This window comes from Alligator sinensis, unplaced genomic scaffold (assembly GCF_000455745.1).
Source record: "Alligator sinensis unplaced genomic scaffold, ASM45574v1 scaffold1188_1, whole genome shotgun sequence".
NCBI classification, from domain to species: domain Eukaryota; kingdom Metazoa; phylum Chordata; order Crocodylia; family Alligatoridae; genus Alligator; species Alligator sinensis.
Genome location: NW_005843321.1, coordinates 130492 through 148624, shown reverse-complemented (window position 1 = coordinate 148624; position 18133 = coordinate 130492). Strand labels below are relative to the sequence as shown.

At 46.0% G+C, this 18133-nt stretch overlaps 1 protein-coding gene across 2 annotated transcripts in view; it reads left to right on the top strand.

Moving 5' to 3' along the window:
* Positions 1–2641: 2641 nt before the first annotated feature.
* The window catches only part of GPAT3 (glycerol-3-phosphate acyltransferase 3), a 33225-nt gene continuing 17733 nt past the window's right edge, over positions 2642–18133 (top strand). For both annotated transcript variants that reach the window (XR_003092275.1, XM_006038341.3), the window contains exon 1: positions 2642–2821. Coding sequence is in view for 1 of the 2 variants with exons in the window: in XM_006038341.3 (XP_006038403.1) it covers positions 2678–2821 (144 nt within the window). In the remaining variant the exon portion in view is untranslated. The remainder of the gene's footprint in view (positions 2822–18133) is intronic.

Genomic DNA, 18133 nt, shown 5'->3' with positions numbered 1-18133 from the left:
GGCAGGAGGGGCGGATGCACTCCTCCGCTCGATTCTCCCTTCCGTCGGCATGAAGCCGTGGTTGCCGGAAGCGATGCTGCGTCGGTGGGCGGAGTCGCCGGAAACGACGCTGCGTCGGTGGGCAGAGTTGTTGACCGAACTCTCGTGGGTTCCTCCGAAGCTCCACCCTTCTCTTCCGGTTCTTCCACGTGGTCTCCCTTTTGCTCGGCGCCATCTTGTCGTGGCGTCTCAGGATTCTCTTTTGCAGCCGCTTCTTTGACCGCTCGAACGGCAGAGACTCCGAGGAATGAGAGAAGCTAAAAGGGTGACAGGATGTCAGTGAGAATGTAAATAGGTGGGAATTAGGAAAACCTATGGGAGAATTGCTGACAATTCTCCACTTTCTACTGTGTCAAGCTCTCTGAATGTCCTTTCTCAGTGCTTAAATCTAGAGTGGCACTAGCAAAATATTTACATTTTGTTAGTAGCATCTGCCCTTCTCTTTCTTGGGCAGGTTATTGATGGCTCTGTCAGCAAAGCCACAGCATGGATAAATAAGGAACTTTTTGGGGGTAGGACCTCAGGGTTGGGTATTCAGGAGATTAAGGTTCACACAGAGACCTGACTTTGGGTCCTTGGGCAAAACACCTACCTATGTCTTTTTGCGTCAGTTTCACTACCTAAACTGAAGATCATGTTACTTTCCTTATTGTCATAAAGTGCCTTTGAAATGTTTTTCTGTAGAAATGCCAAATAGTATTCAGAATTATTATAGTCATAGGTATCATACACAAATGTGTATATATTATGTTATTATCGTAATCTTTTTTTCTCCTAATAGCAAACGTAAGGGGAGAATTAGTATCCCAAAGAAAACTAAAGCTGGCTGTGGGGTTGGAGTAATACAAAGTTTGTGGTAAAACTGCCTTTCTGCTGTGAGAATTATGGCATGTAAACGTTAACCGCTATTTTCGAAGAGCACCATTCCTTGCTTAATTGCAGGAAATATAAATGTGCTAACTCTTTGTGGATAAATGTTTCATGTGGTCTGTTTGACTGTCAAACCCTGGCTCCAGTAGTGACTAGTACACTATTCTGTTAATTAATCTTTGAAATTTAAAACTATTAGCAGTTGAGTACTTAATCTACTGAGTTAACTAGAGAAATAAAAAGTATGAGGGAAGGCTGTGCTCTTTTGCAAAATGTATATGTTTGTTCCTATTTTAACAGTTGCAAAGTAAGTATAGTATAATCTCCTGCTAAGAAACCTTGTTTGGAACAAATGTCAGCTTTCAACAACTTAGCAGAAGGAAACTCTCTCTCTTCCCCACTCCCCCATATTACAGTGTTATGATGCAGCAAATTAACTATCCCTATTATAACAGATAAACTCTTTTTCATGAACTCTTCTCTTGATTCTGGAGTTTATTATAAAGAGGTTGTTCTGCATTTGAAAGTATTATTACTTAATATCAAGTTTTAAACTATAAAAAGGGGAGGGTTGGCAGCTCCCCTTCAATAGGGGAAGTCAGTTGGGTCTTACCAATTTAAGTATTAAGTGCACCCTACAATTTTTGTTTGATTTTTTTGCTGCTTTTTAATTGTTGGTCATGCTCAGTGTTTGAAGTGTGTGTATTTGTCAGACAAGATTCTTTGGGTAGATGTGATATCTTTTATCAGACCAACTGAGTAGTTGGAAAAAAGTTTTCTGGAGGCTTTCCGCCACAAACGCCCTTCTTCAGGCGTAGGAAGTCTCCGCTGTTCTGAGACTCCGAGGAATGAGAGAAGCTAAAAGGGTGACAGGATGTCAGTGAGAATGTAAATAGGTGGGAATTAGGAAAACAAAACAGGTAGAGCAGGGAAGTGGGGAGGAGAATGAGGGGGGGAAAAGCCAAAGGTGAGTAAGGGAGACTCTACAGCAGTAGATTGTCAAGGCAGAAAAGAGGCTGTCTGTGAAAAAGGACCTATTTACATTCTCACTGACATCTTGCCACACTTTTAGCACCTCTCATTCCTTGGAGTCTCAGAACAGCAGAGACCTCCTATGCCTGAGGAAGGGTGACTGCACCCGACAGCTTGATTATAACTTTTTTCCAAGTACTCATTTGGTCTAATAAAGATATTGCATCTACTTAAAGAACCTTGCCTACCTGGAAGTTAGGAAGACAAAGGGCAGAAAAGGATGTGGCCACTCAAAATCTGGATAACCATCAAAACTTTCCTGTGCATTAAGTGCACACTAATGATCACTGTCCAGCGCAAGTAGGTTCTTCCTATTTGGAGCAGGAAACTCAGGGGAGCGCTGCCTCTAACCCCCTCCACACTTAATTACACACACACCGGTCGTAGGTAGGTAGATACACAAACATACACCTACCTCTCTGTCTATAGCACATCTGTACATGTTTCGCCCTATAGCATGTGTGTGTAATCACAAGCTTTGTGACCTGAAGCTCGCTTCAGCAGACGCCGTGACGACTAACTACGACCAAGCCAAGAAGCCGGAACCTGGGATCTCCTGCCGGCCGCCTCAGGCACGGCTGAGAGGGCCCCACGCAGCTGCGCACGGCTGGGCTGGGCTAGGCGGGCGGGCGAAGGGGGCGGGGCAGCGCTCGGCAGCCTCCAGGTCGCTCCTCCTCCTCCTCCTCCCCCCGCCGAGTCGAGCCACCGCCCTTGCAAGCGGACGTAGAGCCGGGCCATGGAGGCGTGGGGTGCGGCGGCGACCGCGGCGCTGTCCGTGTGGCTTGCCCTGGTGCTCGGCCTCATCCTGCTGCCCTCGGTCATCGGCGTGTCGCTGGGCATCTCCGAGCTTTACATGACCGTCCTGGTCAAGACCCTGGAGGTGAGTGGGGTGCTCTGCCGCTCGTTCCTGAGCCCTGCGGATGCCGTCGGGAACCCACCCCGGCCTGCCTCCCCAGTCACCTGGGATTGGAAACACCCCCTGACCCCTCTCCCCAGCTGTTGGAATATTCCCCCCCCCGCCAGCTGTTCGAACCTGCACCACCCCACTTTAGTCCTGTCCCAGCTGTCGAAACTTCTCTCTTCCAGGTGTTCGAACCTTCCCCCCATCTTGCAGGCTCAGAGGATATGTGAGTTCAAGGTATACATGGGCACGTGTCTATGTTATGCCTTCGGCCAGAGTAGGTAGATCAGTGGTCATCAACAGTGGATCTCGATCCACCAGTAGATCTTTGGAGCCTCTTGGAGTTGATCCGAGGCTGGGGTGGGGTGCTGAGTGCATGCGTGCGTCCCAGCCCAGCAGATCAGTCCATGCTAGATCAAGGCCCCCATGGTGAAGGACAGTGCTGCAGAGGCAGGAGCAGGGGTAAGTTGAATGGGGTCCTGGCCAGGTGGGACTTACCTGCGGAGGAGGCATGACCCCAAATAATTTTTTCTGCCTCAATCTGCCCCCTCTCTTCCTTCCCTGCAGACTTACCTGCTGGGTGGAGGTGGTGGCAGCTGTGCACAGTAGATCTTGGATTGCTTTTAAATGCCAAAGGTGATCTCCTACTTAAAAAGGTTGGAGACCACTGAGGCAGATAAACATCAGGCTAGCTCCCACATCCCCAACAGAATACAGTTCTGAAGTAGTATGCTCCCCAGTTTATTTGAGCTGACATAATAGGCCAACACTGCAATCTATCTAGGCTCAGAGGTGATCCAGTTTTGGTGCTTTGGGGAGCCACTTCTGGCCTAGGGACAGCGATATATATGAGCTGGTATAAGTGATTGGAAGTTGGTTTAAACCTGTAACACAACAGAAGTTCAGTGCACGTAGACTAGTATCAAAATGACAAACTGGTTTGAGATGGATGGATGTAGTATCAGAATTAACTGATTTAGATTACACCAGTTATCAGACTTGTGTCCTAGATCCCCTCCAAACACAGGTTAGAGCTTAGTTCTCTGGCATCCCAGGATACATTGCAGCCCCCCGCTAACCCCCATCCAGCATTCCCTTTAAGCTCTGTGGTATGCGCAGCTATGTAGGCACACTCATGCTGCACTGCCAGGCGCACCTGTTCTGCTGCGCAGCTTAGAGGCCCCCATCTCACGGTCAGCTAGCCTCCACCCCAGCTTGTCCGCTCCAGGCCAGCCAGTGGCCCCGTGCCTCCTGTCATAGAGCTGAGGCAGCCTCCCTAGCCCTGTGGGTCATGGCATGGGGGCAGGTGAGGAGCTAATGGATCCCTGCCCCTGTGCTATCTCATAGCTCAGGAAAAGGCAGGGAGACTTCTTGCTCTCAAAAGGACTTTATTGCAACTGCTAAACCACACAGAAAGATGGCTGACAACTTCCTGTTGATATAATTGTGTCAGCCCTCAGGAAGGGCTTACTACTACATCCCCCTTTCTTAAGAAAAACCTGAAGGATTTTCAAAGAACTGCAAAGTCATCTTGAGTGGAGAGGTTGCAAGCACATCGCTCTTGTGAGTCTTTACCACTCACTTTTCTACAAAAAGAGAATAATCAAATCAGAAACATCAATAAGCCTTTTCATTTCAAGCAGTTAAGTTCACAAATCTAGTCTATTTGGTGAAACTGACGCACATCCTGACCTAATGTGGTAAAGAGGTGTAATATGAAGGAGATTCTCTCGATTTTCTTGAAGGAGAAGACCTCTAGGTGTCTCCGCCCAATATGAACAAGGGCTGTTCGCCCTAGCCTGGATGGTGCGTTGTACTCCTGCATCTGGAATCCAAACTTTCCTGATATGGGGAAGGAGCAGGGACATTTCTTGAGGCATGCCTGGTGTTATAAAGGACAGTTAAACTGATAATTCCATTTCTGTCTTTCTCATCAAATTCCTGTGCATCCACAAGTTTTGAAACAACCTATCAAAGTTGGTAGGCTTATATGGAATCAGTGACTCGGAAGCAACTCAGCTGGACTCCATCCATGCTCTAATGGTATTGAAGGGTGTATTATGAGAACCTTATAGAGATCTTTATTTTTTCTCAAGCAAATTCTTCATAGTCTGCACTGCACATTCTGCTTCCCCATTACTATGTGGGAAATACAGACTGCTGGTGATATGCTGAAGTCATACTGGGCTGCACACTGCTTAAATGCAGCTCCAGAAAATTGTGGACCATTATCTGTTCTTAAAACTGACAATATGCCATGGCAAGCACATATACTCTTAAACACCATTATAACCCTCTCTGTTGCAGTCTGTAACTGCCATCTCCGAGTAACTGAAATAATAGTTGATAGCAACAAGGTAAACAGAACCCTTCCAGGTCAGTAAATTGGCACTCACCATCTGCCATGGATAATCTGGTAATTCAGTCATAAAACATGGCTCTACAGGGTCTGGTCAGTGTTGAGCACAAACCTTACAACTAGCTACCCAGTTCTATATATCATCATCACTGATGGACGGTCACCAAACTGTCTGATGAGCCCTGGCTTGACATCTTCTAGTACCCTGATGAGCTTTATAAATCTTCTCTAGGATTTCCTGGCATAGAGCGGAAGATATCAGTACTCTGTTGTGGAACACGACTAAATCCCTGACAACATGAAGGTTGAGTGTCTCTTGTTAGTACCTTGCCAGTTCTCAGTCTTTGAATCTTGCTTGAGGCCATCCTTCTAAGCAGTACTTATTTATCTTTTGACAGAAAGGATCAACTTCTTGAGCTTCCTGGATCCTTGTCTAATGAAACAGATAGGGGTATCCCCTCTTCAGTAAGGTTCACATAAACTGCAATAATTCATTCTTGGCAGAGTTCTTCTGGAAACAGTGGTGTCTGTAATGGTGTCCTAGAAAGAGTATCAGCTGTCTATAGCTCTATTCCAGGAATGTGTACAATATTGTAGGTGAATTTCAGCATCCTAAGGTGAAAACTCTGGGTTCTCAGTAGGAGTTTGAGAGGTTTGTCTCCTAACAGGGGTGCAAGTGGCTTATGATCTATATGTAAAGCAAGAGTCAGGCCAACAAGGAAAGTTCCAAGTAATTTGCATGTCCATGTAACTGCTGGTGCTTCTTTTTCTATTTTTGCATATCGAGTTTCAGGTGGAGCAAGTGCTCTTGACACAAAGGCAGTAGGGGCCCAATGGTCAGCTTTTTGACGTTTTAAAAATCCCACAAGTCCATAAGAGACATCTGCTGCAATATGTGTTTCGCATGCCAGATCATATTGGGATAGTATCAGGGATGAACTAATTATTGATTTGATCTCATTAGAAGCTGATTGTTGTAGGAGATCCTAGAGTCTTATGTTCTTGTCACTTAAAAAGGTCTGTTAAAGGTTTTGTTATTGTTGCCAGGTTTTGCACATAATGGCCCAAGTATATGGCCATTCCTAAAAATCTGCATAATTCTGGGCCATGCTTGACTTCTGGCAACCCCTTAATAGCTTCAACTTGTGCTGTATCTGTTTGGAGTCCTTGTGGTATGATCCAATGTCCCACAAACATGAACTGAGAGCTAGCAAAAGTGCACTTTTCATTAAGTGTAACTCTAGCTTCTTGGAGTTTTCTGAGTGTTGTATCCAATCTTGTATCATGTTGTGCCTTGGTGGTCCCAGAACCCAAAATGGCACCAGCATGACAGAGAACACCTTCCAGGCCATCCAGTATCTGTGACATCCGAAGCTGAAAGAATTCAGGAGCTGGTGAGATCCCAAAAGGTAACTTTTATTACTCCATCTGGATGATACCGATTTAAAGTTATTAGCTTGGATGATTCAACAGCTGGAGAAATCTGCCAGAATCTTGTCCCAGCATCCAATTTTGTCAAGACCTTGGTTCCTGCAAGTTGAGCCAAGGTGTGTTCCACTGAAGGAAGAATATATCTTTCTCAACATGCACGTGTTCAACTGTGAGGTCAACACATCCTAATTTTACCACTGGGTTTTGGCACAACCACCAGCCCAGAACACCAAGAAGTAGGTTCTTCAATCTTTGTGATTATTCCCATTTCTTCCATTCGTGCTAGTTCTGTTTTTACTTGGTCCATTAGTGGCAAGGGTATTCGTTTTGGTGTAGTTAATGCATATGGAACTGCATTAGCTTTTAGGCGTATCTTGTATTCACCCAACATTTTTCCAAGACCTGAGAAGATGGGTGAGTATTTGATTCTGTAGTACTACTCCGAGGATTTCTGGTCTGTTATTTCATCCAGTTGATGGGCAAAGTATAGTGCCTGCATGACCAGTAAGCCAAGCAAAGGCACAGCAAGGTCACAGATGACATAAACTTCCTGATATATAGTTGTCTGCTTCGGTGTCATTTTTGCATTGAAGGATCCCAGTACTTCGAAGGTAATGTCACCTGGTCTCTGTAACTTTTTGGTAAGAGGAAGGAGTAGCTCATCCCTGTGTTGGCTGTAGTAAGTATCAGGTATAGCTGAAACTGCTGCTCCTGTATCAGTTTTAAATGGAATTGATTGTACATTGAGCTCTGTTTCTGTCATCCAGACTCCTGGGTGTGACGAAGACTCTGTAAGTTATTTTAATAACGCAGCACAATACTCCTGTTCTGTGACTTCAGGGATTCCCGTGGTTGAGCAGCAAATTAAAGCATAGTGACCTTTCTTTTTACATTGTCAACATTATCTCTTCTTTAACAGGACACATAGCATTGCTATGTCAAGGGATTTTACCATATCGGCGTTATTGGCCCCCTTTCCCACTTGGTTGTTGGTGTGGATGCTGGTGGGATCTCTCTCTCTCATTTGTTGTGCATGCCAATTCTATTTATTTTTGGTTGTAGTTTCTTGACAATGTGTATTGCATCCATGTTAGCTGATACCTGATGGGGCTTGGAATTGTTTCTGATTTCCCTTGTTGCTGCTTAACTAACTCTGGCCGGCTTGTGTGACAGCTTTCTGGAGTGTTAAATCCAACTGTAGTCTTTGTGAGAGCTCTTCATTGTGAAGACCTGCAACTAAACAGTTCCTAATTAGTTTTTCCTTGAGCTCCCCATATTGGCAAAATTTCAGCCAATGTATGCAAAGATGTAATAAAGCTGTTCATAGGTTCTGAAGGATCCTGTTTAGGGAGACCTGAATCTAGCTCATTCATAAATCACATTTCTTTTGCCCAAAAATGTTCAGTTAGTGCCTCTACCACATCAGCATATGGCTTTTTCTCTGCATTTGTAAGAGTTAGTGACATCAGAATTTCATTGGCCGGATCCCCCATTAAGTAGATGAGTACTTACTTGGTAACATCCCTCCCTTCCACAGCATGGGTCTCTGGGTCTGTGAATGCCCCAGCCCCTCTCTCTCACCACCCCCTTGTTTGGTAGCCATGGGGTGGTGTTTGTGGGGGTGGAGAACCCCTGCTCTGGCCCCCCTAGCCAGGGTCAGTACAGTGGGTGAGGGGGAAAAGCCCTCAAGGTGGGGGGTTTCCCCCTGCAGCACAGCTCCATCAGCCTGTGAATGCCCCAGCTCCCCCCACACTGCAGACCCTAGTTGGGGGACCAGAGCACGGTCTATTCTCCCGCCCCTGCCCTGTCCCCGTCCCACCCCTGCAGCTGAGAGGTGGGGGGGTTGGCAAGGAGGCAGAGCAGGGGTGTTTGCAGCTTGGTAAGCTGGGAGGTATGTGCGAGTGCCCCCTGCCTTCTGGCCTTGGCCAATGCAGGCATCTACCTGCAATAGTCAATTGATGAGTGAATGTGTATTATGCTTGTTAATAGTCCAGTCTACATGGTTCAGAGAGCTGCGTAGATTGACTCGATTCTGCCTTGGGCTTTTTGACTGTCTGTATTTAGCCCAGGAGGCTGGCTTTGTTAGCATTTTATTGCCTTGCTTTATCTTGTGATGCTGAGGCAGCCTCTGTGGGGGTAGCTGCTCAGCTTGGCTTTAAAATGCCCTACATTTGATGTGGTTACTTTTATCTGAGTAAAATCTCACTGGATTGCCCCTTGTGAGGGCAAATGCCTTGCTCCCTTCACTGTTTAGCTTTTGGAAACAATGCGTGTTCAGCTGTCTGGCTACCTTTTTGTAGTGTGGGCCATGTGAGGCAGTAATCTTACTAGGGAAGTCTGCTTTCTCAAGTGGGGAAAAGTGTGCTTGTCTGAGGAAAGCGTGGGAAGAAACTCTGAAATTCAGGGGGAAGCATAGAGGATAGGAAGGAGGAGCTGAAATGTAAATAATTGTTAAATATGCATGTAAAAAGGGGAGGAGATGGAAAACAGGATAATTGGGGTATTGTTAACTAATTGATATCAATTCAAGGCAAAACTGCACTCCCAGTGCCAGGCTTCTGGTCAGTCAGCACAAATTCAAATGGCTGGCAGCATAAGCTATGCCAGTCAGCATAGAAAACTAGTCTTGATAAATTTGATCCCATTCTATTAAGATCTTGCGCTTAATTGACAAGGTGACTGATACAATGTATTTAAATGTTCTACAGATGCATGACTGGAAACCACACAGCTAGATTTGTTGTTGTTGTTCAATAATAATATTGAAGTCGGACTCAGAATCAAGTAATGAAACAAAATCATAAGCCAGAAGGGGGGTTTCTAGCTTTTCTTGGGCTGTCCTATTCAATATTTTGATCGGTGAGCCAGCTGAAAACTGAACAGTTATTGGTAAGATTTGCAGATAACAAAGATCAGGCTGATAAACGTCTGAACATTCAAGTGAACCTGCCCTCATCCTGTAAAACGGATATTTGTTAACTGTATTAAAAATGCAAGGTGGGTGCAGCTAGGAACAAAGGATGTGGGTTTTGATTTGTGCACTCAAGAAAGTGATGACTCTCAAAGTCTTTGGGGTTAGGAGGGTAGAACCAGCTGTGCACCTGGGAAGACTGCGACAATGAAGACAGTCTTCTGTAAAAGCAGGGCAGTATTACAAAAAGTAAGGGCAGGGTTGTTGCTGGATAGCAGTGGCAAAACAGCTGCTGAGCAGTTCTGTTATTAACATCTTTTAAAAATGATGTTGATGTGAGGAAGAGCTTGGAAAAGAGCAAAAAACCAACACAAGCTTTTCAAAAAACCTGATTTGCAGCAAGAGAATAATGAAGCTCAAATCTACTGAAACTTCTCTTAAGCTCAGTAGGGGTTTAGGTATATCTGTATAGGAAAAATTCCTTATGGAGGGTGCAGTCATAAATCTTGTCATATTCCTTGGCCCTGAAATCTGCTTTATTCACTGTTCCTCCTGTTCCAATTTTACTGACATTATGTAACGTGAGTTTTGGCATAACCAGTTCCAAATGCCTTATGCTGCTGGCTCTTAAAGGTGTGTCCTTTCTCAGCTAAAAAGAACTAACAATTTCAAATGAATTCTAAAGAGCCTCCTAACACTGCTAAGTGAGTCTATCTGCTGCTCTGTGCTGTTTTGTGGACTTGCAAGTCTGCTGTTGGCAGTGATGAGTCTATGAGTCTGCCATGTGTCTTGCTGTGGTGGTTCTGTATCTGAGACCCTGTTGAGTTAAATTGATGAGTTGGTGCTTGTTACCTTCCTTCTGGGATTTGGAGAAAAATGGCCTTTCTTGCTTGACTTGGCCTCTGTGTTCCAGGTTGTTACAGCTTCCCTAACAACCAGTTGAGGCTAGCTTAAAACATTTGGCCCTTGGATTTGTCAGTTCCTGAATGTCCCTCATGCAGCTCCTTTCACTCTTCTTTCTCACACCTTCCAAAATTCATATACTAGTGTCCCCAACCAAAATCTTGCCGACTGCTGAGTGATATCCCTCTCACTGGTGATGGGGCTGGGAGTGTTCTGTCAGGCCATCCTAGGCAGAGAGTTTGAACTCCTTTCTGTAGGGTTTTATTCTGCAGTAGCTCTGACAGGCAGTCTACACGTCTTCATTTTGCATTGGAGAAGGCTTTTAACAGATTGGTTGACCTAACTGGTGTCTGGGCTTTGCTTTATTGCTCTTCATCTATGGATGTATATATTGCAAAATGAACAAACTTGGAAGAGACTTCGTGGCTTATGACCTTCTCTAGAAGGTTTGTCAAAAGTTCAGCCTTGGTATTCTCAGAGCTGGGTGCTAGAGGTGTTGGTTATGGCTAAAAGAGGGCTAGCAATCTGTGGCTTATGGTCAGCTTCACCTACAGGAGTCCCCCAAAATAGATATAAAAATGCTTCCCTGTGACTCAGGCCAATTTTCCCTCTTGGTTTGTATTGATATTCATCTCTCAACAGCCAGGAGGTATAAGTCACTTATTTCCATCATTTTTTACTGTAAGAGTACTGTGGCAGAGCTTCTTTAGATATATCTGTAGGAAACTCCAATTTTGCTCTTACTGTCATAGTAGCCTAAGTCTAGGGCTGTTTTGACTCCCTCAGTTTCTTGGACACTTAGAGTTGCATTCCATGACCATTATTTAGCTGTACAGTGGGACAGGTAGATTAGGTACCTAAATGGTTCACCATTCCAAGGACTTGGTCATGTCTTATCCTGGTATGTTGGGACAGGCATATTGATCAAAGTTAAGCTGATGCCATCTCCCTGTTCACATTACTGAAGCAAAACCTTAAATTTGCTTTAGCTCAAACTTTTTTTCTCCCTCTAAAGTTGTTTGAAACTTCTTGTTGTGCTCTTCTACTGACTTTCCCCAGAGGAGTTGTCCTTGCAACGTATCTCTGCTTGGGTGTAGAGGAAAGCTGTCATTGATTTGATGGAAAGGGTAAGGAGACTTAAGCAGGACCTATCCAGAGTGATTTGTCCCTTCCCTCTCTCCCCCTATATCTTCCGGTATTGAGAGGTTGCAGCCTTTAAACGGTCATGTTTGGTGCCCACTAGCGGACCAGTCCTGCGTGCATTTAAATCCGATTATACCATCAAGTGGCTGTGACACTGAGTTCCACAAGTTAATTACATGTTGTGTGGAAAAATAAGATTTCTTTGTTTGTTTGAAATCTGCTACCTAATAATGTAATGGTTTATTCCCTAGTTGTAGTATTGTGAAAGATGCCAAGTAGTGAATCCCTCTTTACTTTTGTGTACACCATTCATGATTTGTATAGGCCTCTCTAGACCCACTCTTCCCCCAGTTGTCTTTTTTTCAGCTGTGAAGTTTTAGCCTTTTTAGTGTCTCCTCATATGGAAGTCTATCCATGCCTCTGATCATCCTTGTTGCCCTTTCTGTAATTTTTGGAGTGGGGGGACTAGAACTACATTTCTAGTGTTCAAAGTGTGAATGTAGCATAACTCTGTATAGTGGTATAATGACATGTTTCTGTCCCCCATCCTAATTTCTTTTTTAATTCCTAACCTCCTACTTGCTGCAAACATCAGCCCAGTCTTTAAAGAAATATCCATGATCATTTCAAAATTGTCTTTGTATTGTCATATATACATGGTGGCCACATATAGGGTGGTTGGGGTCTTCCAGTTACCTTCTGTACTTGGAGGGCTTTTCCTGCGGCCAGTGCACAGCTCCCAGGGAAAAGGCAGCAGGGCGGAGAGCCCCGAGTCCGTAGCGGGCAGCCCATCTCCACCCTCACCCTGCTGTGTTCCACTCCTAGATGTGTCCCCATGTTTTAAAATGGTGGTGGTAGTGCCTGAGCTAAAGCTCATTAGATAAGCTTTAGTTCAAGTGCCGCTACCACCATTTTTAAGTGCTGGCACACTGATCCCTTGGATGAGCCGCTTGTCACTCGGTTTTGCTCCCCGCCCTGGCCCCAGCTTCCTGTTCACTGCCCTGGCTGGGCAGTGCCCCCAGCCCCAGCTCCACCCCTTCCTTCACTGTGGGGGCCTCGATCTGCTGCCTCGTGTCCCTTCCCTTCCCCCACTCCTTCCCCTCCTCAGACTTTCCTGCAGGGCACTGCTCTCCACACTGCCCGCCTGTGCTCCTGTAAATCAGTTATCAGATCGGTATAAGCCAATATGCCTGGTGAATAATTGGCTGTCTGTATCAGCCAAGAAAATCTCTATCGGTGCACCCCTACTTGTAAGGGGATCTTTAGACCCTTCCTCACTGGGCTTCATGCTGCGCATCACCTTGATTAAAACCAGGGGCTTAATACATTAATAATAAGAGGTACTTTCCCCAGTACTGTTTTATAAGTGAGCTCTCTTTGCCAATTGTTTTTGTCCCTACATTAGTTTACATTCTCTCTTAGTGGAATAGTACCACTAAGTTTTGATATTTTTTTTTTTTTTTTGTTCTGTTACCATCTGCTACCTGTGGCTTTACTGTCCAAAACACAGCATTGACTTGTGCACGAGCCTTGGCTAATACTAACAAAATGTCTCCCTTACTGTCAGGCTGTAGTCTGCCTTCTTTTGCAACCATTGTCTATGGCTCTTATGAATTCCTATGGGCAATACTGTTGTTTTGTAGCTACCAGCCAAGAAAGCACAAAGTTATGCAAATGTTACAGTTCTTGCATCTCTTTCCAAATTCTGGGTACTTTCTTGGCTCATGGTGTTCTGCCACTGTGCTTGCAATTTCAGGTAGTTTTGAGCCCTGCATGCCTTTTGGTTTTGGGTCTCTTGTAGGATTTTGAATTCTCTATCATGGTTGCAGTGTTGGAGCACTGTCCACACACCACGGGCAATTTTACATGTGCTCTGGAAGTGCGGGGGGCAGCGCTTTAGAGTGGCTCTGAGAACTGCTCTAATTCAAATGCCACAGCATCTTGTGTATCAGTGTCCCTGCACTTCAAAATGGTGACGGGGGCACTTGAACTAAAGCTTGTTTAATGAACTTTAGTTAAAGCACCCCTACTGGCATTTTGAAGTGTGGGGACACTGATACACGAGATGCAGAGGCTGGTTGGAGTACAGTAATTACCATGCTCCAGCAGACTCGATTGAGTCTGCTCTGACGTGCTGTAATTGCAGTACATCAGAGCAGCCTCTGCACTCATGTACAGGCACCCCATAATTTCAGCCTGGACTCCATGACTTTTCCTGCATGGCGTATTATAGCTACTTCAAAGGGTTAATTCTGGATCTTCCATATTACACCCTTTCCATGGGATTGGTGTGCTCTCCCCAAAAAACTCTGCTGTGTGACAATTTGGTTAACATGGTCACTGCAAAGGGCAGACATCCTATGGGCTCTTTAGGTAACCCTGAGTTGTAACCTGAGTTGAATACATTCCTGAGGGAGGGAAGAAATCTGCTCCCTCTGCCTACTGACTGGCATCACATACCTGGGTGTGTGCTTGGGCTTCCTATTGTTCTGAGCTATGCCAGTCTGCCCAGCAACCAGTGATGCATTTCAAATAGGTTGGCTGGCAGCCAACAGGTGCTGCCCTTCATTGGACCAGGTCATAAGGGCTATATAAGTTAAGGACTGCCCAGGAGGAGGGGGAGTAGCCATGATGAAAACTCAGAGAGAAGAGATGAACCATCTGAAACTTGCTATCACTGGAAACTGATGATCAATGAACTGCCTGCCTCCAGAGGGAATCTCCACTTGCCTCTGGATGGTACTTGTGAGTAAGCTACCTGAGATCTAACTAGATACATAGTTCAGATGCTTGATCAAAGGCTACCCCAGCCACCCTGTTTGCTCTATGGGATTTCTCTGATACTACTCAACTCTGTACCCTATTCCAACCCTATTCCTTATAACCAATAAAATTCTCTTTTGTATCTAGTGTGGGAGACTTATTGGGAGTGGGTCTAGATTATGCCTTGGGGTCCCCTTGGTTCAGCTGACTCAGGGAGACCACTACTTGGACTTTCGACTGAGGGAAGCACCCCAAGTTCTTGAAGTGAGTCAAGTACCCTTTAGGGCTACAAGGCCTGTGTTTCCCAGAGCACACAGTGTCAAGATCAAGTCCTTCCCTGGGTGGTGGCAGCAGTACCCCCAGGCTAGTGGGTGTGCTCCAGGAAGGGGGTCGGTCAGACATTAGGCACCCCCAGAGAGGCACTTGGAGCCTAGAAGGTGGTCGGGTACAGTGAGATGGGTGGCTCAGCGCAGGAGCACACCGTACTGGCCCGCCACAGTGGTATCTCAGATCCTGATCACAATTGGCTTTTTGCAGGGCTAGCTTGGTTCCCTGAAATGACAAGACTTGCTGGCTGTACTGACTTAGGTTATTTAGATTCTGTCTTTTTTATGTCCTCTATTTAAATATTCCTCATTGACTTGTTTTTTATATGGATTGCAGTACTGCAAGCTTCTATAACAAACTTTTCTGCTCTCTTAGACAGAGGAAGGGTAACTTAGTTCTTAAATGTCCAGTACTTTAAAATCAGCTACTGTCAAATAAAGCTACCTTTTGTCTTTTTTCCCTGGCACCTCTGTTTTGCAGGTAGCTAAGTACTCTCTTTTTGCGTGTGTGACCTACTGTGTGGTGTTCAGTAATCACTCACAGCCAAGGTGTTTCAAGGCTGGAATTCTAAAATGCTCAGCTTTATGTAGGTGAGCCTCTGCCTTGCAGTAATGGTTTATGTCAGTTTCTTACAGAATGCCCTTCACCTTTGCAGGCTAAGGCACAAAATATCCAGTACCTAGAAACCTGAAGCTAGAAGTAGAAATGAACCTGTTTCTTACAGTGAATAATCATTAAAATGTATTTATGATGTGGATTATTCTATCACTTACGGTCTTTTGAAGGCCTGATGATTTCCTAAAATCTTCATAACCTGCAGTTGAGCTTAGGTTGAGGGGACACAGCACTTTGAATTGGAAACTGTGCAGAGCCACGATGGTAACTCCACTTGCGCTTTATTGGGTGTCTGATTTTGGATCACAAAGTTCAGGAATGGTACACACCACTAACACTGTGCCTTGGAGCATTACAATAATTTGAGCTTTGTGCAGTCCAGTACACTGATGCATTAGAGTACCCTGGCTCTTAATCAATTGGCTATTCTACTGAGGACAGCTATGATGTTGGAGGGGTGCCTGGGGAGACATGAATTCTGTTCCTACCTCTGCCATTGTCCTGCTGTGAACTTGGACAAGTTGCTTTACTCTTTTCCTTTTTTTCTATTCAGACTAGAGTTTCTTTTAGGCTGGGACTATCTGCACGGCACCCAGAGTCCTTCCTATGTGCTCCAGCAATACTTTGGTTCAGGATGCTGAAAGAGGAAACTACAGTCTGGTGAACAAGATAAGGTTCTGATCCCTGGGTATGGGCACACGTTGTTGCCAGAACAAACTTTGAGTCCCACAAACTGGCAGGCAAGAAGAACTGTTGCTGCTTTCCAAGGAATAGGTGCCTAGTAATCTAAAAAGGAAACCTTTTAATGATGTTTAAAGGATGCCTATCTAGTCCTTTCACAGCCATCTTAACTGATACTTTTTGCCAAGGAAGGCCCCAACTGCAGTTCAGGTCACTCGCACTTCAGGCTGTTGTCCTTGAGCTCCCACTTGAATACAGTTTGTTAGTGAATTCATTAGTGAGTATGGTGACCACTGTATGCAGCACTGTAAAGTAGGTGGGTGTTCTGAAATCTATGGATTTAACCCTTAGAAAGTGGGAAGGCACAAAAGAACCAATCTTCATTGAAGAAATGGAACTCTAGAAAGAAGTAGGCAAGGTGGATCGCTTGCATTTACTATCTTCCCCCTTTCCAGGAACACTAACACGTGTTCCTTTCGCTGTTATCCTCTTGTCATAGAATATTTCTGAGTGGCTGTTGAAGAGGCTGATTGGACTGTATGGTCACGTCCACATGAGCAGGGGCATATGTTTGTGCTGCTGCTTTGTGCCGCAGTGCATGCTGCTGCCCGTTCTCTTTGCAGTGGGACACGTTGTCTTGCTGCTTCATGTGCTGTGGAGAGGTCTGGCTGGGGCACAGAGCCGGCAGGCAGCCCCTGCACTAAGGCACCTGGTGCCTTGGCCAGCTAGGAAATGGCATGTGGAGATGGGAGAGCAGGCAGCCCTGGTCTGCCCGCTCCCTTTTCTCTGCATGCTGTGGAGGCCCTGCACTGAGGCATTCTGTGCCCTGCCTAGGGCTCAGGGTGCCTGGAGACAGTGGAGTAAGAAGGCCTGGGCTGGCTGTTCCCTTGTCTCCGTGTGCCTCAGCGCTGTGTCCCCTCAACTTAAGCCCTGGGCTGCCTGCTCCCCTATCTGTGTGCTTTGGAGCCACCGCTCTGAGACTCTCTGTGCCCTAGCTGGAGTGGCTGGCTGGGGTGCAGCATGCCTCAGGGTGGGGAAGCAGGTAGCCCTGGGCTCAGCAGCATGTGAAGACTGGGGAGCAGGCAGCCCTGTGCTGCCTGCTCCTCTGTCTCCACTTGCTGCTCCCTGGCTTGCCAGGGCACAAGGTGCCTCAGCACAGGCTGCCTGTCGGCTAGCCCTGTGCTGAGGCACCCTGTGCCCCAGCCAGCCCCTCCCCACCCCCTGCAGCACACGTGGCAGAGTGCCCGCGCTCAGACACATGGAGACGGGGGAGCAGGCAGTCCTGGGCTCTCTGGTTTCCTGTCTTGAGGCACACTGCATCCCAGCCAGCTGCTTTATGGCTGGCTGGGGCGCAGTGTACCTCAGCACAGGGGCTCCACATACCTCAGCGCCCTGCACTGAGGCATATGGAGACAAGGGAGCAGCTAGCCCCTTGCTTCCTGCTTCCCCATCTCAAGGCACCCTGTGCCTCAGTCAGAGAGTGGTTGGCTGTGACACAGGGTGCCTCAGCGCAGGGGCTCTGCAGCCAGTGGAGATGGGGGAGCCAACAGCCGTGGGCTGCTTGCTCCGCTGTCTCTGAATTTGTCCTAGTGCATGCCACTTTGTCATGCTTTGCACTGCTTTTATTTCAGGGTTGGTTTTTTTTTTTTGGTACCTGGTCGCAAATTTTGCCCCAGTGCTGTAAATTAGCTGTGTCATGCACAGATTAATGTGCAACTCGTTTCCTTTCTGGCACTGCAAAGATATTTGCAGCACCAAAACTGTATGTGCCTGCATATCTGGATCTAGCCTATGAGTCTGTAGCTCAGAAGCTCACTCTTGTTCAAAGCAAGTGCCCTCTATTCAATGGTATGCTTAGAACCCTTCTTAAGTCTTTACTTTGCATCAAAGCACAGGAAATTACAGGAGAAAATCTAATATGTCATGATGTTACTGTAATCTCTGTTGCTAGTGTGACGTGGCAGCAAAATGGGTGTCTGCAAGCCTACAACTGAAGCAGGTGAGGTAGTTAGTAGTACGGAAGTACTAGTAATATTGCACAAGGGACTGTTGTGTCTATTCTGGAACACCCTGTACAGTTCTAGTCATACCATGTCATGATTTTGAATAAATGTTTTTGAAGAATTGTGGGGAAGGACTGTGGGGATGATTAGGGGAA